The sequence below is a fragment of the Propithecus coquereli genome, unplaced genomic scaffold (assembly GCF_000956105.1).
Source record: "Propithecus coquereli isolate 6110/MARCELLA unplaced genomic scaffold, Pcoq_1.0 Scaffold136, whole genome shotgun sequence".
NCBI lineage: Eukaryota > Metazoa > Chordata > Mammalia > Primates > Indriidae > Propithecus > Propithecus coquereli.
In genome coordinates this window covers 5,064,267-5,087,047 of record NW_012137858.1, presented here as the reverse complement: position 1 = coordinate 5,087,047, position 22,781 = coordinate 5,064,267, and the positions used below count along the sequence as shown (strand labels likewise).

General features: G+C 56.0%; 1 protein-coding gene across 2 annotated transcripts in view; it reads left to right on the top strand.

Moving 5' to 3' along the window:
- TTC7A (tetratricopeptide repeat domain 7A) overlaps positions 1-21,314 on the top strand; it is a 119,957-nt gene extending 98,643 nt beyond the window's left edge. For both annotated transcript variants that reach the window (XM_012638868.1, XM_012638869.1), the window contains exons 18-20: positions 1,315-1,449; positions 8,652-8,854; positions 20,876-21,314. In XM_012638868.1, the coding sequence (XP_012494322.1) occupies positions 1,315-1,449; positions 8,652-8,854; positions 20,876-21,097 (560 nt within the window). In that variant the 3' untranslated portion in view covers positions 21,098-21,314. The remainder of the gene's footprint in view (positions 1-1,314; positions 1,450-8,651; positions 8,855-20,875) is intronic.
- The last annotated feature ends 1,467 nt before the right edge of the window (positions 21,315-22,781 follow it).

Here is a 22,781-nt window from a genome sequence, read left to right as displayed (position 1 = left end):
CAATTCTAAGCTCAAAGCTAACTCTTTCCTGGAAAAACTCATCCTGAAACCCAGGGCCTGTGAAATTCACATGAGTTCAGGAACTGCAGACTGAAACATTTTTTGACTGAGGACCTGATTAAAGCGAGACACCTTCCTCAAAAACACGAGAAGATTTAGTCATGGGAATGAAAATGAGTTGTCGTTAGTGGAATTGCTCTTTTTTTTTTTCACTCCTGTGGATGTGAGCCAAGTTGCACCTTGGTTGTCAAGGGATGGAGTTGATTCCGGAAGGCGAGCCTGGCACCCGACTTGAGAGGCGCGTCTCCATGCTTGGCGCGTGGAGAGCTGCGGTCTCCAAGGAGGGAACGGTTAAGGGCGCAGGGGGGCCGGGAGCTCCCTTGCAATTAGGGAAGAATTATGAACACAGTTATTAGGCCTCCGTGTTCACTTGTCTCATAAACTGAAATCATCTGTGGTTTGCCCCAAGGTCTCCTGAGTTTATTGGAGCCTTTATTGCCTCTGTGTGAGAGAGAGAAAGTGCTCACATTTCACCTGCATGGGAATTATAAATGTCAACAGCTTATATATCCTGAACGGGGGCCCATGCCACCAAGAATTGCCAGGGAGAGGTTTTCCAGAGGGCACAGGTCTGACTTGAAATGCTACCCAAGGCTCCTTCCCAGCACAGCCCAAATGGGACCTTTATACGTAGGACACAATAACACACACTTATGAAAACAGAAAGTAAAAATAGCAAAAGAAAAGAAAACCCATGTATAATTTCACCACCCAGGCCTTAATAAACGACCTTTCAGACTTTTTTCATGCCCATATTTCTTTTTTATAGAAATCTGATTCTGTTCTTTAGTAACTTGCTTTTTTTCATCTAACTATATGTGAAAGATGTTTCGACATCCGTATTTAGACATCGTTGTTATATTTTAGTGACTGCAGAGTCATAGATGACTGTTCCCTCACTTACTTCTAATCAGTCCCTATTGTTGGACGCTCGGGTAACTCTTGTTTTCGGTGTTATGGGCAGTAGCAGGACGACCATCTCTGCTGACATTTGTGATTCTCTTCCTAGGGACAGATTCCTAGTAGGGTCTCCTCCTGGTTGCCCCTCGGAGAGCTCCTGTCCCTATCTGAGGGTGAGAGTATGCAGTGCCCTCCCTGGTGGGTCTGTGAGCTGCTTTGTGGCTGCCAGACATGCCACCCCACCCTGCCTCAGGTGCCCTGTCTTTCCCGGTGGAACTGGGCAGTCACTGCTCCTGGGGCCTGCAGCGTGTGGCACGCTGGCTACTGCTCAGCCCGTTCCCTCTTACTCCGCAGGCTCCCGGCGAGCGTCGTCCATTGCAGCCTCCCGGCTGGAGGAGGCCATGTCGGAGCTGACCATGCCCTGTTCGGTCCTGAAGCAGGGCCCCATGCAGCTGTGGACCACACTGGAACAGATCTGGCTCCAGGCTGGTGAGTGTCCTGGCCCCAGCTGGGGAACCCGGTCTCCGTGACACCCACCTGCCTGCCTGCAGCCTACCCCCAGCTGTCAGAGCCCCGTCCTGGAGCAGGCAGTGTATGGAGGCGAGGACTCCTGGCAGGGCTCGCAGGGGTTACAGAGCACTCATGGACAGGGCTGGGGATGGGGACCTGCCGCTCTAGTTCCAGCTGCTTCTTCCTTGCCTCGGGCAAGTCACGTAATCTGTCTGGCTTTGATTTTCTTCTCTGCCCAGTGGGGATAGTGTCTGCCTCCCACCTGGGAGAGCGTCTCTCAAAGCAGATACAAATGTGAGGGAATTTGAAGTCGTGAGAGGCCACACAGATGGTCTTCTTAGTCTCACAAACAGGCTTCAAACCCTGGAGGACTTAAACCTCATGGAGAGCTCACGGAGTAGCTAAAGAAGAGGTGAGGTGTTGAGGCCCCAAGAAAGAGAGGTCTGGGGGTAGAATTCATTGAAGGCAGAGGGAAGGCGGGTAACATTGAGGTTGCCATTCAGGCAACGGCCCCTCCTGATACTAATTGGTACCATTGCCACTGTGGAGTTGGAAGGTTAGTGTCTGGGAGGCAGGCTTCAGAAAGCCGGCTTTGGAGTCCCACAGACCTGGCTTCTGATGCCAGTTCACGAGTGGCCGGTCCTGATCTACAGCAAACTAACTTATGAGGCAGTGAGGGTGGCACATAGTAGGTGCTCAGCAAATGGCGCTTGGTTTCTGTCTCGTTCATCATGGTCAAGGTGGGGGTGGAGGCGGTCTGGGACCGCAGACGGTGAGTGTCTTAATGCTCAGCTTAGGAAGGCCAAGGAGTGACTTGCTGGAAAGAGTGTTTGAAAATTTAACCTGAGGGTGGTGTCAGAGGTGGATCGGAGCGGATGAGAGAGAACCAAGGCCAAAGATGACAAGTGAGTGCCTGAAAGAAATCAAATGGTGGCGGCAGCAGAACAGAGAGGAGGAGGATAGACTGAGTGGATCCCAAAAGTGCACCTGGCCACCATGCCCCGCCCCCCCGTGGCCTGAGCCGCCGCAGGGAGCCATGGGCCCAGGAGCACCTCTGCACCTGTTTTCTGGTTATCCTCTTGTCTACTCTCCTGCCGTGGGGGTGGTGCTGCAGCCCCCCAGGCGGATTTGGCGAGTTGGAGTTAGAATGTGCTTGCTAGCTGAGAATCCAAGGTTCGCACCACATGTTTCTCACATATGGGCACGTTAGTATGCAGCATGGCCCACTCGCCCCACCCTGGGTTCTGAGTCTGGAAAAAAAACGAACCAGGATTCACAGAAAAGCTAGACATGGGAGCATTTTAATAACACAAATACAGCCCCAGTTGGTGTCTCAGAGTCCTGAGGATGCTGGGGATGCATGGGGGCTGTGCTTGCTCCAGAGTCAGCTTGTTGGGCCTTAAGCGGGGAGAGGAATATTGAAAAATCCAGAGGGATAATAAATAAGGCCTCCCTTTAGGCAAAGATTTCCTGTCTTCTTCTAAGACATGGAGCCACAACGACTTCCAGAGGGGCAGAATGGAGCCCCAGGCCCCACAGGTGCCTGGCGTAGAAGCTGTTCCCACGCTGAGGGCTTCACCAACGTCAAGGGATGCGTCAGTAACACGGGGATCAAATTCAAGAGCTGTGCGTTACCTGAGCTGGGGCTCCCAAGGCCTTTTGTTTTAATCATTTGCTTTGTTTATTACCATCAGCAAATGAAAACGTTTTTGCACGGCGCAGGCCTGCTTGCATTTCTCAGATAATATATTGCTTTATGCTAGGGATGCTAGCATGTTCTGGTAACTCCAAGTAAGGCTGAAGGCCTTCCTACAGCCTGTCATTAGACATGGGAATGTGACTATACACACACCCTTCAGTGATTTGCACATTATCCCTTCTTCTCTGGACATTATCCTAGATATTCACCCCACAGAGGAGAATATGAGAATAACAGCTGAATGCTTTCCGCATGGCACCAGGTAAGGGTTGGGCAGTGTAGTACAGGAGCTACGTTTGGGTGCATGTAGCAGATCCAAAACAGCAATGGCTTACACAAGGTAGATGCTTTTTTCTTTCCCGTGTAACAATTCAGAGATGACAGTTTCGAATGGGATGACAACTCTTCTATCCCTAGGGTATCATTCCCTTCGATGTGGTCCAAGATGACTCTCTGCCACGTTCACATTCCACGTCCTAAGATAAACGAGGAAGAGAGGAAGAAAGGCACACCCTCCCCCTATGAGGACATATCCTGGAATTTGCACACTTCACTTCCCCCTCATGATCCACTGGCCAGAACTTAGTTATTTGACTACCCCTAAGTGCAAAGGACTCTGGCAAATGTCAGTTCTGGGTGTTCATATGCCCCATTAAAAATCAGGGGATCTGTCATGATAGAAGAGGAGAGTGGACTGGTGCACAGCCACCGTGGCCAGGAAGGAAAGCTGAGAAGGTGTCCTAGCTCTTTCACTCTGAGCATGAAAGAATTTCAGAGCAGTTTGCACCCGTGAGCTCTCTCCCTCCCCTGGCTGCCACCATCGCCAGCAAGCATCTACTGAGCACCTGTCGAATGAGGGCTGCCAGGACCAGATCACAGGGCAGTGACTTCTCCCTACCCACCCCCACCTGACCCGGGCTGAGAACATTGTCATCAGCATCCCCACCCCGCTCACCCCTGCCTAATGACTCCACCAGCTGCAGCAAATTTACAGGAAGGGAAGAAGATGCTTTTATCATTTTGGAATGAGCTAATCCCTCTGGTTTGGTTCAAGATAACTTGCATCCCAATCTGTTTGGCAGATTCATGTTTCTATCATGAACCTACTCTTTGGTTGGGAAATGTCGTATCCTTCCTCTCCCAGCTCTTGCCCTCCTCACCTCCCCTCTCCAAGCCTCCTTCCTATTCCAGTCTGATGTGAGAAGCTCACGGTCTTGAGAGCGAGTTGCAGGGTGCCTCATGGGCAGCGGGTCTCTGTGAGAGTGGGAGAGCACTGAGCTGCGTGGATGCTCCAGGACCAGAGTGTCAAGAGGTGCTTTCCAGAAAAGCAAGAACCCCCACTACAGCTCATAGCCCTGGGAGCTGTCAGTGTGCCAGAGACAGGAGATGGACGTAGGAAGAGAGTTCCCCTGCCCTGGAGGGGACATGGGTGGTTCTGGGCTTTGGGTTTGAGGGATGCTGGCCTGAGTCTCAGCTCCCAAATGCCAGACTCCCGAGGTCAGCATACGGGTGCCCTGGCCTGCAGGTGGAAGCCACCACAGCTGTCAGCTGGGCACATGAGGAAGCTGGGGTGGGGCGGCCAGAGCTGTGGCCAGAGTGCGTGTTTATGACAAAATCATGGGCGAGGGAGAAGCCAGCGCTCCCCCTGGTCCTGCATGCTCCTCTGCTCTTTGGTATCCTTTTTTCTCTGTCCTTTGCCCTGTCTTCCTTTGCTCTCTTCTCTTTTCCCAGGTCCCCACCCTGCTTGCTTCCTCCTGCCTTCCTTCAGTGCCTTGTTCCCACGTCTCCTCTCCCCTTACTCTGGCTCTTTCTTCCCTCCTCCCAGCTTCCTGGGCCAGCAGGGAGGCCACTGCCAGGTCAGGCCCACGCAGCCCTGACTCCTTGTGCACTCTGGGCCAGGGCTGGAGGTTCTCAGACCTTTGGGTTTCCCTTGTTGGTCTCCTGGTCTTTCTCCATCCCAACCCCTTGGTCTTCACTGTCCTCCCTCCCTTGTCCTCTCCCCACCTGCCTTCTTTATTCTGGGTGTCACACATCCTGAGGGTCTGCTGCGTGGGGGGGTATGCTGATTTCCTTATTTCCTTTGGGTCACCAAAACTGCCCACTGAGGGTCAAGGCTAGCCACGGTGGATTCCTTTTGGGGCCTAACGTCTTTCTCTCCTGCCCCAGGGTTGTGAGTCTGGATGGCTCCCTCCCCTTTCTGAGGTCCGGGGAGGGTCCCTCTAGGACGCACACTTCATCTGGGGAGGCCCTGCAAGGGGCCACCCTGCTCCTCAGCACAGGGCAGCCTGGGGGCAAGGCCTTCCCTGCAAAGGACTGTGGATATAGCCCTGGAGAGTGGGCCCATCCCCCAGTGCGGTGTTGGGGGCTTGGGAAGCCTTGGCTTTAGCAGAAATGGCAGAAAGACTGGAACTAGCTCTGGGTGCGGGGTTAGACCAGGATGTCTCAGAAAAAAATAATAAAAGGGCCTCTTGCAAAGCTCCAGGGAACAGATGTTTTCCATTTGTAGCCTGCGGAGAGAAAGCACAGAGGGGAGAGGGGTGGAGAGAGAGGGAGGGAAGAGGAAGAAAACCGGAGGCACACAGGCAAGAGAAGGGGTCAGGAGGTAGGCAGAGGAAGAGAGAATAAGGAACTACGGGGGAAGAGCGGGGCCCTCTGACGTGGGGGTTCAGCAAGGCCGTTTGCTGGGTTGGCAACCTCGGTGTGAAAATTCAAGGAAAATCTGGTAACAGTGAGTGCTCACCCAGCTCTGGCCAGGGGAGGCCGGGATGGGTGTGTGCACTGCCGGGTCCTGGCAGCCAGGGCTGGGCCAGAGAGGATCAGGGCGCGGTGCCATGGGTGCCTGCTGCACCCGCACCGACTGCCTGGTGAGCACCATGTTTGGTAAAGCAGCAAGCAAGAGCCCAGGGCACCTGCCCGGGGATACTGAGGCTAGGAAGAGGGGGTGCACTGTAGCCCCCAGACCTGTGGGCCTGTCTGCAGGTCAGAGGGCCATCCTGGGGGCTGGACCTGCAGGGGGCTGTCTGCAAGGCAGCCAGTAGCTCTCAGGAGGCCTCGGTCCTCTGGCTCTGTTCTGTGTCATCTGGCTTCCTGCCTAACTGGTATGAAGCCCATCAGAGCGGAGCAGCCCTACCTATTTTTCAGGGCCAGCCCAGCAAGGCCTGGGCCCGCTGGAAGCCCCAGGGTCTGAGGCAGGAGGGATTGGGAGTAGGTAGGACCCCTTCTAATTGAAATCTGTTGATGTGAATGCACGATGTGGAGTCCCCAAGGGCGGCGGAGAACAGGGACAGCCTCTGGAGACAAGGCTGCAAGTTGTAAACAGCATAATGAGCCGTACCAGGGCCAAGTGGGCCAGGCCGGGGATGGGACTGCTGGGACAAGGTCTAGGGGAGTGGAGAGCCTGACCCTCCCCCCGGGCCCTTAGCTGAGCCAAGATTGGCGATGGAGGAAGCAGCCACCCCCTAACACTCACACCCACACCCTTCCTTCTGCTTCTCCCGGCTCCTCTCGTGCCCCTGGGGGATTCTGTTGCAGTGGAGCTGGGCCCTCCAGGTCAGCACAATGTCCCTTGTCCTCACTGCCAGTCCAAATGCCTCTGCAGCCTTCAGGCCCCAGTACTAATGCTGCCTCCCCCAGGAAGACTCCCCTGACCACACCAGCAGCACTGGCCTGACCCCTCCTGAGTGCCCACATAACACCCATGATTCGCACTTGTCACTCCTCTTCCCTGGGTCTCAAGTGGTTTAGTGGCTCAGCTGCCCCCACCCTACCCCTGCTCTTTCTCCTTCTCGTGGGAGGACCAGGCACACAGTCAGTACTCAATAGTTGCACACTGGACACTCAGTTACGAAGGCAGCCTGTTAAGAGGCCCTGGCAGCAGAGCAGGAAAGGAGAGCTGAGGCTGACATGGCCAATTCTCCGACCACTGGGCTGCCCCTGCTGCAAGGCCCTGGGTTCGAAGCCCCCGTTTCCTGGCTTCACCTTCCTGTGTGTCTGCCTTGGGAATCTCCGTTTCAGCCTGTCCCCAGGGACAAGCGCCTGCATTTCTCTCCCTCGCCACATTCTGGGAGGCTGGCTTCTCTTTGTTTATTTAATTCTCTGATTCTCCCAAGTTCTCATTTCCAGTAGAGAAAAAGAGCGCCCTGCTCAAAAAGCTTGCCGCAGCGTTTGAGGATGTGGCAAGCTACTCGCATTGCACAATGAGCCTTAGGCGGTGTTCCTGTGAAGCACCCTGAGTACCCTGTTCCAGTCAAGGCTTCAGTTAGGCCTCCTTCCTGCTGCTTGTTGGAACAGAAAGACAGGGTGCCTGGGCCTGGTTTGTCCACTTCTCTCTGGGAGCTTCCCTTGGGGATATCTGTTATCTACCCCACCCCGGACATAATCTGAACTGGGGTAACCTCAGTTCTCAGCCTTTACTAAAAAAGTTCTTGGCAAATCCACAAGTCAGACTCTGCTGGCCCGTCTGTGCTCCCCATCTGTGTCTCGATCCTTCTGTGACTTCAGCATGGGCACCGGCCCCGGGACGGGGCAGCCGAGCCCAGAGGCTGCTTTGGAAGGAAGGCTGAGTGCCCCGTGAGGCTAACCAGCAGCATCTCCAAAAGTGCCTGTCATCGGGGTGTGCCTGTGTCGCGTGGGGCTGGCCTGGGCTGGAGGAACTGTGCCCTTTCCCTCCGAGGGAAGGGGCAAGGTCCTCACCTCCTTGGCCTGGATTTTTAAAATGGGAATCATGATACGTGCCTCCCTCCAGGACTCGCGAGGGGTTTGGCCCTCCAGCTCTCCATCAATGCAGGTGGTGATTTTTGTCGCTGTTTTGAACACTGCCTAGTCTGCACTCTGCTCTGCCCAGGGCAGGCACTCCCTGAGTTTCTTCTCCCTCAGCCTCCCACTCTGTCCTGGGCGGGATCACTTGCTTCTCCCGGGCTGTGAGCACACTCCACCTTCTATCAGCCCCTCCTGGGAGACCACCTCATCTGCCTCAGTCCCCTTATCCCTGGGCACAAGTGAACAAATGAAGTGAAGGGACATTGAAAAAGAGATCAGAGTCACCCGAGCAAGCTCCCAGCTCCAGGGGACACCATGTGCCCACCCAGGCACTGAAGTCAGACAGCCCCGATTGAAACCCTGGCTTCCTCACTTCCTCACAGGCCACTCCTGTGGCCTTAGGCAAGTGCCTTAACCCCTCTGTGCCCAGTCTCCTGCTCTCTAAAGTGGGGTAACAAAAGTCCTTGTTCTGCAGGGTTTTTGCAAGCACCCACTGAGCCTCCACTTGGTGTGGAGCACTTAGCAGGTGCCTGCCAGAGTAAGCGCTCGGAAACCATCGCCTGGTGTCCCTACTGCATCCCACAGCAGTTTGTCCAGTGCTGTGACTCGGTGGAATAGTGTCGGTCACCTAATACTGGTTCCCCAGCTCCAAGGATGCGGGGAGGGGGACGCTGCCTCTGACTCCCCACCACTCACACCTCCCACCGCCTTTCTGGATTTGCAGCTGAGCTGTTCATGGAGCAACAGCACCTCAAGGAAGCAGGTTTCTGCATCCAGGAGGCGGCGGGCCTCTTCCCCACCTCTCACTCGGTGCTCTACATGCGGGGCCGGCTGGCCGAACTGAAGGGCAGCTTGGAGGAGGCCAAGCAGCTATACAAGGAGGCACTCACGGTGAACCCGGACGGCGTGCGCATCATGCACAGCCTGGTGAGTCAGACCCTCCCCTCCCCACTACCTCTCTCCCCAGGCCTGAGGGTCCTGGGCCCCCCCGCTTGTCACTCCTGGCCCCCAGCTCCACTGCCTGCCACTGCCCTGCTCCTGCTGTGCCCTGGTGTCTGGGGGCAGGGGGCTTCCTCCCTGCTCTGCTGGGAGAGACAGCCTTCTCTTTCTTGTAGAGGCAGGCTATTCCCCTTCAATCAGGGTCTGTGTTGATGAAAAAAAATCTAGAAGGGTGGGTTGATACTCTTTGTGACTTCCTTTTTGCTATAAGTTTCCATAAAGTGATCTAGCCCCAAAGGGCTTTTGTTGTCACTCATCGGATCCTTGCCCTGGAGGCTAATCTAGACTCTAAGCAGCCACCAAATGCTCTTCTTTCTGGGGGTCCCCAGACCCTCCCTGGTCAATGGCCTGACTCCTCCCTTTCAGAGGAGCTCCATGCCTCCTTGGTGGCATCCAGGGGGTGCTCTGGGTGGTCTGTCATGTCAGGCCTAACTCAGGCTCACATTGAGAGTGGTGCCTGGGGTGGTCCAGCAGCCCCTGGTCCCAGGACATGGGCTCAGGACTTGGGTGCCCAGGTGCAGTGCCCTCCTTGGGGCAGGGTCGGAGGCTGGGAAGCAGGAGGCTGGCGCTCTTGTCCGGGCCTTGCCTCTGTCTACCTGGGTGACCATGGGCAAATCCGCCACCTTCTCTGAACCTTGGTTTTACTTAGTTGTCCAGTGGGGATTCTCTGGTCCAGGAAGTGTGTTTTGAGTACCCGCTGTGACAGGTGGCGTGGGAGACCCTACAGATTAGTGTTTTCTCCCTGCCTTCCTTTGCTGCTTCCAAAGAACAGGTATGAGGATAAATGTCGTGATCTGAAAGTGTGCAAGCTGCATATGCACAAGTGATTTTTGAAGGATAATCTGGGAGCCCACAGTTAGCAACCGTCTTCCCCTGTCAGGATCTGGGTTCCACCTCGATGTGCCCCTGTGAACATGCTTTGGGAGAATGGCCACCATGGTGTCCCTGACGTCTGTCACATGGTGAACATGGAAGGATTGGGAAAATGCGGATGGCTGAAGGGTTGTCACTGCCAAGAGGAGTCTGATTTGCCCCTGAGTAGAAGCCACAGGCAGTTAGACTTCAGCGCAGCGTCGGGGAGGACGTTCTACCTCATAGAGCCGTCCAGGCACATTCTCAGTAACCACCTGGCAAGGATGTTGCCAAGAGAATAGAAACATCACGTGGGGAGGGGCCAGGCCAGGTCGTCTTTGTAAGATTCTTTGTTTCTAACCCGAGAATCCCTGAAAATGAAATAGAACAGAAACTCCCAGCTCAGCTATTATTCCCGCTGCCTGATTTCTATAGATTTCTAACAAGCCTGCGCGAATGTTCAGGCTCAGCTGAAGAAAGCTCGTGCAATGACCACACTCCCTGGCCCACGTCCCCTCCCAAATGGCTCCATGTTGCTTTCCAGTCTGCTCAGCAAATGTTTGCTTTTTGCAAGGCGCATCGTCCTTCCTCCTGCAATTTAGACATTAGCTTCTCTGATAAATGCCTCGCCGGAGGTCACATCCAGAAACTTGATTAGAGCGATGGGAGGGAGGATGTGGGCTCTATCATTAGGCCTGCAGCCGGGCGGAGATGTCTGCCTTCCCTGGCATTCACGGATATGAGCCTGTAGCCTAAGCCCCTAAAACCCAACAAAATCCAATAACAAGTACAATTTTGAAGTAACAGCGTACCATTTTTCATTTATGCTTATTATTGTTTGTAGCTATTTTCCTGAAATTGAAGCGGTTTCCAAGGGTGGGTTTCCATGGTAACTGAATAGCTGTCCAGAGTGGCTCCCTGCAGATGTTTCTGAAATGGTCCCTTTTCTCTTCCTGGGGTGCCTTGCTGATGTGATGAAATCGGAGCAACCCAGAGCCAGGCCTGCCCTCTTTAAGTTACAAGGAATCAGGGGCAGTTGGCTCCTACGTGGGCAACGCGGCCCCTTTCCACGCTCTCTGTCTCTGCCAGCATCCCACGCATATGCATAAAGAATAGCAAATTTTAAGCCCAGGGAAGATTTACTAAGCACTCTTTTTCTGAAGAAAAGAGTGAACACTGGCATGTTGATCTCAAGTGTTCCCAGATCTAAGTGTCTTCCCTGCACTGGCCTGGGACTCAGGACAGCTGGGACCTCATCGTGGCGCGGGCCCTGGTTCACAGGGGGATTAGGAAAAGACAACTTAACTTCCATGCTCCCGATGCCCCTTTGCAAACGGATAATGAACAGCACTTCTTCCCGCCGTGCACAGATGCGACCTTCAGATCTTCTTCAACATGATACGACATGATAGTGTCCCAAGTCAGTCTAAGTCAGTGTGACATCTATGTCAGTGTGACATGTGTGTAAGGGATTCATTGTAAAAATGGTAGAGAGTGAGAGAGACACATCAGGTGTCTCGGCCTTTGTGAACTCTGGAGGTTGGTACAGCCTTGGAGAATTATCCAGAGAAAGGAACACAGGGGGAACTGGTATCCCCGCTGTGGAGTTATTGCCAAGGCAGGCTCCCAGGGAGGACACCCCGCTCGTGCCAAGCCATTGCAGCTTTATGAGGACATTGGCCTCTGACAGGTATAAGGGGAAGGAGAGCTGCCCCTCCCCTGAGAGCGCAGCTGCCCCACCAGCCTGGGCGGGAAGAGCTCTGGTTGCTCAGTAAGCCCTCTGCGGTCCTGGGTGAGTCCCGCCCCCTGGGGTCTGGAAAGAGGAGAGTGGAGATATTCTTAGTGTGCTGTGTGGGTGCCGGGTTTGGCCCTACAGTCCTTAAAGAGGACTTGGCCTGTCTCTGCTGTGCCACCTCCCAGAGGCTGAAGAAAGCCCGCTAGGAGTTGTAGGCTTTGCTTTTGGGAGCCAAGAGTCTGGCGTTTCTGAGAACATAAGCTTTGGCCCAGGAGCAGTTCTCTACTCTCCCTGTCCTGTGCTCCCTGCCTTGGACATCATGGGAGATGTGTCTGTGGTTCTAGCTCCACCCTGGGCTCAACTCGGGCTTTTCCATGCAGCCTAGGCAGGAAGGAGGTGCCACTTTGGCAGTTCTCTGCCAGGGAAGAGCCTCCACTATGCACATAGCAGTGTCCACAGGACTTTGTCCTTCAAGCACTGCCCTGCAGGCTGCCGCCTATGCTGGGTTCAAGGATGGCCAGGGACCTTCAGGAGATTGGCAGGTGTGGAAAGAAAAAGGCGTGCCATCTGCAGATGGAAATCAAATCGCAGGAGCAGGCCTGACAGTGTGCGGTTTGGTCTTAGCCTTCCCTCCAGGAAGCTGGAAGCCCCACTTGGCTGGGGTATTGAGAACCTCATTTACTGCTAGAAGAATCTAGTCGAGAAGAGGAAGCCTGAACTTCACCTGCCTGCGCCTGAGGAAACGGAAGAAGGCCAGCAGGGTCCCGCCCAGGATTAGCAGCGGTGGCCTGGATGACCCTGCTCTTCAGAGGGGGATCAGGGGGCTTGGCCAGGAAGGGACCTGGCAGCCTACACTGATCCCTTGAAGCCTGTCTCTTCCCTGCCCCATCCCAGGATCCCCTCTGTACTGGGTACCCCCAAGCCTGGGAGCCCATACAGTGACTGACGGTTGGTCAGGCCACCGAGAGCCTTCCCAATTGGGGCTTCCTTTGAGGTCACCTAACCTTCATGATGGGAGAGTCACTGCTTGTCCACGAGGCTGAGATTAGAGCGCCCCATGGAATGGTTGGTTTGACTTGGTTTCCCAATGTAGGGGAGAAAAAATAATTTTCCCTCTATCTTTCTGAGTTTTTAGCTGGGACCCCTGTAACAAAAGACAGATAAACAAGGGATAAACAAACGAATTTATTAATGTGTATACCTTATGTATACAGGGGAGATACTCAGGGAAAATGAGAAAATCTTAAAGAGGTGGCTTAGAACTGTGGTTTATACAGCATCTTCCACAAAAAGCAATAAAATTTTAGAGAAGCCAGGGGACAAAGGAAAAGGACCTTGCATCTCTGGGGGCAGCAAATTGTAGGAAGACAAATAAATGGGAACTAACGGTAGACAGAGGCTAGTTAGTAAAGCTTGTTATGTAGCTTCTCCTGGTTCAGGCTGCAGGCTGATAAGGGTCTCAAGTTGTCTTCTGTGATCAACCTTTGTCCTTCCTGGTAGAGAGGGGAGGAGGGACACCCTTGTAAATGCGTGTCCTGCCTTTTAGGCAAATAGCGGGAGGGAGGACAGCTTTTCTTATTTCTGCTTTTCAGTTGTCTTCAGCTCAAAATAATCCTTATGCCAAAGTGGCATATTTTTGGGTAGCATATTCTGCTGCCCTTTGGTGGCCACTGAAGAAGGTTCTAGCCCTGTCATAGACCGACCCACCCACTCTCCCTGCCCTCAGCTTGGCTAAGACGAGAATAGAGGCTTTGGCGCAGCCTGTCTGCATGTAAGAGACAACTTGGAACCCTCAGGCAGGAGTGGGCAGGCCCTCACTCTGCCCTCCTCTCCCAGGGACACTCTGGAAGGGAGCACCGAGCCCCTGCCCTGTCCCCTGTCTTCTCAGGCTTTCTTCTCTCCAGAACCTCTGCTCCTCAGACGCCTGCAGCACAGGGACACTGCTTCGCGTGAGCTTTGGCTCTGATAGAATTCCCAGGACGCAATTTCTGAAGCAGTCCTGGTGTATGACCCAGGCTGTTCTCTCTCCAGACACCTCTGGAAAGACGGGAAGCCCACACCGCTGCTATCAGCAGCCCCTTGCTGAGCATGGCCGTGAACTGCCCCCTTCATTGGTTCCTTGCCAGCCCCAGTGTAGGGCAGGCTGCTTGGTTCTGGGAGTGCGTTTGGCTGTGGGCCCAGAGCCCTTACCCCACCTGCCCACGGCACATATTAAGTCCTCTGAAACTCCCGACCACCACCCCTGCTGCCTCCCTCAGGAGGGACCTGGGTCACCAAGGACCAGGGCTCTACCCCTTCCACCCTGAGGTTCTGGATTGGGCCTTTTCAAGTGTTCCAGGAATCTAACGAGAAGGCTCTGGTCTCCCAAGGCAAACAGGTGAACTCTGGCTACATAGAGCTTCATCCATGGCCACCCCCACCCCCAAGAGGGCCCCCTCCCCAGTCCTGGAGAGCAGGAGGACCAGACACGAGGGGTGACAAACCTAGGACAACCAGCCCTCAAGTTATGGGGCCACTTGGGGATTCTTCCCTCACTGGGCGTCTTAGTCCCTTTTGTGTTGCTGTGGAAGAATACCAAGACTGGGTAATTTACAATGAACAGAGGTTTATTTGGCTCATAGTTTTGGAGGCTGGGGCCTCATCTGGCCAGGACCTTCTTGCCACGGCATCCCATGTGGAAGGTGGAAGGGCAAGAGAGCACAGACAGAGAAGGAAGAAGGGGTTCCTTTCACCGGGAACCCACTCCTGAGATAACAGCATTAACCCGTTCATGAGTGCTCTGCCCTAAGGGCCCTCTTAAAGGTCCCACATCTCAACTCTCTTGATTGGGGATTAAGTTTCTATCACATAAATTTTGGAGGACACGTTCAAACCATAGTCAGATTTTTCTTCTATCCAATTGGGATAATAATTTAGGCCCTTGTGACCTCAAGGGGTAGTTTTAGGGCTCAGACGAACCGAGAGCTTTGAAAAGTCAACATTGGGCATTTTTGTCACTATTTGCATAGGAGACTTGGTGGCCTTTGGCCGGGCTGATTTCTGTTGGACCACATCTACTGTGGGATGAGGGTCTTTGCCCCAAATGTCTTTGTGCTGCCAGGGTGGCCTGTGATGCAACAGGGTGCTGAGAAGGCAAGGAGGAGGTGCTGGGCAGGGACAGGAACCCCAGAGCTGCCTTTGAGGTTGCTTCTAGAGTTGGTTGGCTGGGATGGGTTTTAACACGGCAGTATCCGAGCTGGCTCTGGAGGAGGTGCCTGCAGGTTGGAGCATGGCCTTCAAGTCCGCCTGACCTGGACTTGAGTCCCACTTTGCCTTTACTTGCTGTTCAACCTTGGTCAAGTTCCCTAATTTCTCAGGACCTCAGTGTTCTCATCTGTAAAATGGGGATTTCTATGCCAAGCACCTAAGGCAATTGTTAGAATTAAGTTGAATAATTCTGTAAGTTAATGGTCTAGTAGTTGGGGTTATTTTTACCTTTTTCACTCTGAAGTGTAGCTGTGAGGCCATTTTCAAGTGCTCTTGGTTTGCAGAGGGAAATGGAAGCCCTGAGCCAAGCCCCAGAGACTTAGTGCAGCAAAGCTACTCGGTCCTCACTGAGTTCCCCAGAGGAATCCAACCAAGGCTCAGAAGTGCAGCACATGGCCCCCAGCTGCCTGTGGATGGGACGAGAATATACACAGTGCAAGGCCCTGGCTGGCCTTAGCTAAAGGGGAGGGCAGCCTGCTTCGTAGTGGGGAATCTGAGTGGAGGGATAAGGGAGCTACATTGGTTAACCCAAGGCCGCTGGTGCTGGTGCAGAGGCGCCGTGAGGGCGGGCTCCATCCGGCGATCCCTGCGCTGGCCATGCTCTGACCTGTAGTCACACCAGGCTGGCTCAGCATCTGTTTCCTGGCGTTAAGGAGGAAAGGTGTCCTGAGCAGCTGAGGAGTGAAACTCAGCACCCAGCCTTCTGGAGGTTTCCTGATGCTAAATGGAGCCGCAGTGCACAGAAGAGCAGGGCCTCTGGTTTCTGGGTCCCAGAGGCCTCTGTTTGTCGTGCCCCATGTTGCAGGGTCCAGGATGCTCCACCTGCTCTAGGCTTCTCCTACCTTGTTCATTTCCTGAGCTGTAGCAGGTGACTTAGAGGGGTCCCGGCCGCCTGAGGGAACGAAAGGGCCTGGAAGTCTTGCCCTGGCCCACCAGCTCCTGTAGACGTGGAATCCTGCCTCTGTGTGGCAGGAAAGGTCAATAGGAATGTCTTGGCCATTTGACTTCCTAGCAAGTTCTCTCTTCTTCACCCCTTGCCAATCCTGCCTGAGGTCATGCTCCCTGATGGGAAAGTGGGGGAGAAGGGAGGGGAGAGTTCTACAGTACCCCCCCACCCCCTGCCCCCCCACACCTGCTCGCTGGTGTCCGGAGGCCCCTCCCACCCCGCCGTATGCTGGGGCTGTAACCAGCATGCACCCTGAGTCCCAGCTCAGAACGTTTGGGGGACGTCAGGCTGGTGTTTGGGCTCCTGAAGTCCATCACCAGCTCCGATGAGGAAGCCTAGAGGACACTTTTTGGAAGCCTCTCATAGATGCAGTTCAGAATGATAGCTGAGCACTGTTGGCTTAATGTAGCTCCAGAATCACTTTTGTCAAGAAAGGAATCAGAAAGACTCGCCATATCTGGAGATTGTGACATGGTGCAGCCCCGCCCCTTGTCCAGAGCCCCTACCCCAAAAAGGCCATCACCCCCTCTTAGGCTGTACCTCCTGCCCAGAGAGGGGAGATTCTGTGACTGGGGCCCCCTTCTCTCTCCTCAACACAGGGCTCACTTCTAGAACCCAGGATCCAGAGGCCTAGCCACAGCCTCCTAACCTAGTCCAGGGGCCGGGCCAGGCTGTGCTCCAGGGTGGGCAAAGCCCCTGCCAACCCAGAACCTGATGCCAGCTCAGAAAAAGGGGGAGAAAAGGCCCAGCCTCCTGCCCGGAGAAGGGGGCTGATCCACTTCCTGCTGGATCCTCAGGCTCTGGAGTCCCCCAGGATGTGACCCACCCTCTGGTCAAGCCAGTCCTTGAGCCTCTCAGCTGGGCCCCCAGCCCCTGCCCTTCTGAAGACAGACAGCCCCAGCCCAGCCAAAGAGGTCCACTGGTGCTCTTGGACATCTCACTTCTAGAGGACCCAGGAAGAGGAAGGAATAGGCGTGGGTTTGGCAACACGAGCACGGCCACCCACTACCTTAGGACACCCCTTTGAGGCTGGGCTCAGAGTGGGTCTGGGCCTTTCTCAGCAGGGGCCTCTTCCTTTGAGACCCAGGGGGACTCTGGAGTGAGTGTGTCAGCCAGGCATTGGATTAGCATGCCTTTCCCCAACAGGGAGATGGGACCTGGTGTGGCCTTGGAGCTGCCCCAGTTCCAAGAGGGACTTGGTGATGTGAGGGTCAGTCCTTAGCCTGGAGAGTTGCCTCAGCACAGTCCTGGTCCGGTTAGACAGGTTGAGGCTGACACACCTGAGAGAACAGGGAATGCCGAGCACCTGGGGCTGGGCTGGAATGTGGGCCTCCCTGGTGTCCCTGCTCCAGGGTGGCTGGAGGGAGTCCTCCCAGAGAGCAGGCTCCTCTGTGCAGCCCCGTGTCCCCAGATGGGGGCTCCGGGGACCAGAAGGCTCCAGCAAGCCTCCAGCTGATTCCCGGCTTCCCAGCTGGAAAGGCTGTTACAGAATCCCAGGAATGTGCCTTGAGCTCAGAAAGAAAATTCTCAAAATAACTTCTATAAATACTTGAGGGCAGGGGTGGGGAGGCAGCGCTCGGCCTGGCCCGCAGCTGGTCCAGCACTGGGACTGCTTCCCAGGGCAGGCCCACCTCAAAAGAAGAAAAAGGCTTACGCACCCCAGGCCCGCCTGCTGCCCCACCCCTCTGGGTGGCAGAAGAAATTAACGGGGTGTGACAATGTGCGGCGGGGGTTCTGAAAGGGATGGTGAGACCCTCTTTCCCCCACCCGCATCCCAGGCCGTCGCCCCTGGCCCCACGCTGCGCCTCCGCAGGGAACCTGACTCCTAACAGGCGGTTCCCCCACAGAGTCTCCACGCAGACGGTGAGACCAGCCCCCAGCAGAGCCCTGAGCCCTTCAGGCTGCCCACCTTTGTCGCTCTCACAGGCAGGCCTGCTAAGCTCCAAGTGGACAGTATCCCTGGCCGGGGGCCCAGGTCTATAAGTGCCTCTGGTGTCCCTGGCTCCTCGTCCCACCTGAGCTCTGTCGGGCTGCTATCCTGTGGGGAATAGCAAAACAGGCAGGAGGCAGGGCCCTGTCCCTCACAGGCTGGGGACAGATAGGACAGGGATCGCACCCAAGAGCCCTACAGCCACCGAGCGTGATCTCGAGGTGATTGAGTGGGCAGGAGAGACTGCCATCCTCAGGGAAGGCTTCCTGGGAGAGCAGGGTCCTGGGCAGATGAGCTCTGGCCAGATACCCCCACCCTTAGATCCAGGAAGGGAGGGAAGGAGGACTGATTGGAGGTGGGAATTTCTGGGGACTTTCCCATTAGCACTGCCCCACCCTGCTGGTGGCTGCAGCCAGCCCAGGCACCCCCTTGGAGGTGCAGTGCCCAATAGCTGTGAACAACTCGCACATCACGATTTCATCCCTGTGGTGGGCGGCACAGCTGTGGCATCCCCAGGGGAGGGTCAGGCACTGAGAGCCTCTCAGCGGGTCTGTTCTCCTCGCTCACGAGGTGACGGATGGGGAGGTTCACCTGGGACACGTGGATGGAAGTGAGATGTTGGCTCTGTTCCCACATCTCCCCAGCCACTGTTCTCTGGGAGGGTGGGGGTGCCAGGATGGTGTTGGCAGACCCTTGGTACGGGGCTGGGGGAAGGGTAGGTGGGACCTTACGTCTTCCCAGGGCCAGGCCCCGCCTAGTTGTCAGGCAGCAAACAGCACTGAGTTGCTACCAAACATGAACTCGCTGGTGTCAGGGGCAGGTGGCAGCGGATCCTGTTACAGGCCCTGGACCTCGGGGCCCCAGCCTGACCCGAGCCCCGTGTCTCCTTTCAGGCTCTAAGGTCAGCACCCCAGGGTCGGGGGACGTGAGCCAACCCCAGCCTACAGTCTTCCCCAACAGAGAGCCGTGCCCTCTCCCAGACGCCCAGAAATGGGTGGTGCCACCCACACCCCACCCCGAAGGGCCCCGCCCATCTTGGAGACGCTGCCATTGGCTGTCTGCCCCCCACGTGCCCCCACTACGCCTTTTCAAATTCATCGTTGCCAAATCCTCACAATAGCCAGGTTTACAGATGAGGAAACCACAGCTCAGGGAAAGTTGGCCACTTGTCCATCGTCACAGCACTAGTAAGTGACGGAGCTGGGATTCCACCCTGCCAGGGCTTCTGGCCACCGAGCCCTGGGCTTTTTCCTCTGCACAGACACACAGAGGAACCTACTGCAAACCTTCCAAACTGAGAATAAACCACCGCCCGCCCTCCGCGCACACACAGCTCAGCCTGCAGACACATCTGGCCCCTTCCCAAACACCCACACGCTTCTTGAGATCAGGGGTTTTCAAACCCGTTTTTAGCAGTGGAGCCCTTTTTTCCAAAAAACCTCCTGTGGAAGCTCAATATAGAAAACTTAGTGTACTTAGTGTGTCGCAGCGACTCCGGCCCTGCCCCTCTCCGGCCTTTCCCATCTGTCCTCTGTTGCTCCCTCATGGGCAGTACTCACAGGGCTCAAACCTTCCATTTTTGGTGCTTAATTTTGGTGTCTGGCGGCCAGTCGGCTGGCCTGCCTTCCCTCCTCCCCGCGGGCCCTGTTCCATCGTGAGCAGCTCAGGGTCCAGCCCTCGGCCGTGTGGGCAGAACAGCTTGGCCTGGGGCCCTCCTGGCCAGCCGGACGCTGCCTTTGGTCCTGGGCAGCCCTGAGTCAGCACGGCTCCAATCTGGCCAGAGTGGGCCTGCCTGGGGCCCCACCCCGCCCACGGCCCCCGTCCTCCCCGTCCTCTGCAGCCTCATCCGTGTGGGGTTCCTCGGGCACGGCTTTGCCACGGGCTGACAGAGGTGCTGTGAGGACAGCCCCCTCCTGCTCCCCCGGCCCCTGGCCACAGGATCTCCAGCCAGCGCCTCTGGAGAGGGCTTCCTGAGCACCTTCCTTCACGCTCGCCTAATTGGTTGTGTTCCAAGCTCTCGGAGGACTTTATGAAATAAGGCATGTGCATCTTCCCCGGTGCGTCTCCATAGCAACGGAGAGCCTAACTCTGGGGAGCTCGGTGAGGAAAAAAATGTTCCAGCTAAAAATGTACATGGCCGTCAGTGGGCGGGCACCGGAGAGGGGGCTTCAGGCACATGGCAGGCAGCTCCCCACCCCCTCCCCGGCCCCCGCCTGTCCAGGAAGTCAGTGGCGGGCTCTACCTCCTACCTCCTATCTTTGAACAAGAGAAGGAGGGTCCCCACCACACCCCGGGCTGCCTTCAAGGGCTGGAACAGAGATCAGTGGGACAGTGCAAAGCAACCTCTCTGGGACCCGAGGCGGAAGGGGGCCCCAGCCCCTGTCCCCCCTGCCCCGTCCCAGTGTGGGTGGAAGAGGATATAGAGGGGACAGAGGGCCAGTTTCACTTCCTAGCCCCTCTTTGGTGACAATTCCTGTCACTTCGTCTGTCTCTCTGGCAACAGAGTTGTTTGAGGGAAACAGCAGGGCCAGGCTTCCTGGCCCACTCCTGACCAGACCCCAGAGCCTTTCATCTCTGAGCCGTTCTGGCCCATTCACCCAGCACTGCCCCTCACTCCCCATCCCCGGCCATCTGACGCTCCTCCTGTGACCCTCACCTGCCAGGCTGGGCTGGGTGCTCAGGTTCCAGGAACCAGATGTCCCCAGGAAGATCGGCTGCTTGATCAGGAAAAGAAGCCGCCCCTTCCACCCACAAGCTTGAGCCGCTCCCCTCTGTTGGCAGCGAGGAAGCCCTGGGGTGTGCACTCCTCGGTGCCCTGGGTGAGGGGCCGCTCCGCAGGGCAGCTGCAAGGACTGGGAATAGTCCCATTTATGGAGAGCTCACTCGTGCCAGGCACTGTTCTCTGCTTTACGTATCCTAACTCCTTTCAACTTCACAACAGCCCTCAAGGTGGATACTGTAATGTCACCACTTATAGATGTGGAAACTGAGGGCTAGAGAGTTTTGAGCTGCCCAGGATCCCTGCTGGGAGACTCAGAGCCAGGTCTGGGACTTGCAAGTCCATCCCTTGGGGTCAGGAGGAATAGGGCTCCTGTGGTGGGTGGCCCGGGCAGCTGGGCTGAGGCAGGGACAGGTAGAATGTGCCCAAGATAGACGGTGGCCTCTGGCTGGTGGCCCGATGGCCAGGATGCCCGTGCCCTGGGACACCCTCAGTAACCCTGCCCTGTGCTTGGTCTGCAGGGTCTGATGCTGAGTCGGCTGGGCCACAAGAGCCTGGCCCAGAAGGTGCTTCGGGACGCCGTGGAGAGGCAGAGCACCTGCCATGAGGCGTGGCAGGGCCTGGGCGAGGTGCTGCAGGCCCAGGGCCAGAACGAGGCCGCCGTCGACTGCTTCCTCACGGCACTGGAGCTGGAGGCCAGCAGCCCCGTGCTGCCCTTCTCCATCATCCCCAGAGAGCTCTGACAGCACCGCGGGGGGCTGCCGGCTGCTGGCTGGCAGGAGCAGGCAGGCAGCTGGGAACCGGGGAAGGGGGACAGTGGCATTCAGGTGTGGGGCCTCAGGGAATACATCTCTAGTGAACACTTCTGCAGGCTGCGGCCCTAGTTCTCCCCCTGGCTGGGCCAAGAGGATCTTCCCAGATTGCTTCCTGGGTGCCTTGGGAGGCAGTCTGGCTTGAACCGTAAGTGACGGGCAGAGTCGTGGTGACCAGACTTGCTCCCCAAGTGCTCGGGCAGGGGGAGCCTCTAAGCCGTGCTTCACCCCCACCCACGCCTCTGCCTGGGGGTCTGGGAGCCCCATGCTCTGGGTCTCACTCCCCAGTCCCTGGACAGCACAGGCTTCTGGGTCACTCTCAGGTCTCACCCAGGGCAGTGACAGCTTGAAGAAACTGGGCGAGTGGGAAGAAGATGGGATCTCTGGGCCACTCTCCCAGACTTTGAGTCAGTGGGTGATGCCAGCGTCGCCCCTTTTGCCCACTTGGGCCAGCTGGGCCCTCCCTTTCTCTTCTCTGCTCCCAAGTGCCTTCGGGGCCTCTGGTGTCTGGCCGGGGTCACTGAGCACTGGCCCTAACTCTTCCATTTCCACCAACCTCGTCTCCCTGGAAACGTGCCCCAGCCCAAGCAGCCTCCTAGGGTGGGCCTCACGATACAAAACCTGGTTCCTGGACCCAGCCCTTTGTAATAGCCTGAGCCGACACAGGGTTCCTTCAAGCCTTACCCTACAGTGCAGGTCCCTCTAGGGCCAGCAGCGTGGAGGTGGGCAGTTTCTAGGAAGGTATCCCATTCATCTCATCACCCACAGCCCATTTTTCACCTTGGGCTTTCTTGGGTGACCCAAGTCCCACCCTGGCCATTTGGGTCCCCCTGCCTGGGTCCACGTGGGGGCTGTGGTTGGAGACCTGAGGGAGAGATGGAGCTCAGCCCTCCTGTCTGTGGCTGAGCAGGCTTCTGTGTCCCTGATGGCCCTGATGGCCCTGTCTACAGGAGTCGGGGGTGGCTGGGCAGATGTCTTCTCTGCCGGCTCCCCCAGCCCTGCTCTGTGATGCTCTTAGAACTCTTCCCCGGGAGTCAGTCCCCCAGAGGCCTACCAGGGAAATCCTTTTGTATCCGCACTCTGGGTTTTAGTTCTGACGCTCCATCAGGTACATGTGGACAGGTTGGGAGAGGGCTACCCTGGTTTGTCGCAGCCCCATCCCCTCGGAGGGAGCAGCTGTCGGGTGCCCCCCTCTGCACCACGCTGCTCAGCACTGCGCGTCCCGAGGTGCTTCCCAAGAGAGCCGGTGCCTTCTGCCCTCCTGCACCAGGCCAGGGGCCACCGCGGGGGGCGATGGATCCTCTGCCTCTTCTTGGTTGAAGGATCTCTCTATACATGTATGTGTGTATATGCACATAATGTACAATTAGAAAATATATATATCTCAAGTAGTAACCCTTCAGTTAAATATTCACATAATCACTCACCATTCAGTTCATTCTGAAGGAAACAATGTATTGATGAACTGATTGGGGCCTGTGACCTGTGGAGCTTAAAGTGATAATAATAATAGTAATACAAATAATAACAATTATGGTAATTAGGCTATCATATTTTGGATGCCTACTGAGTGCCAAATACAGTGCCAGACATTATGTGTTATGTGTGTGTGTAA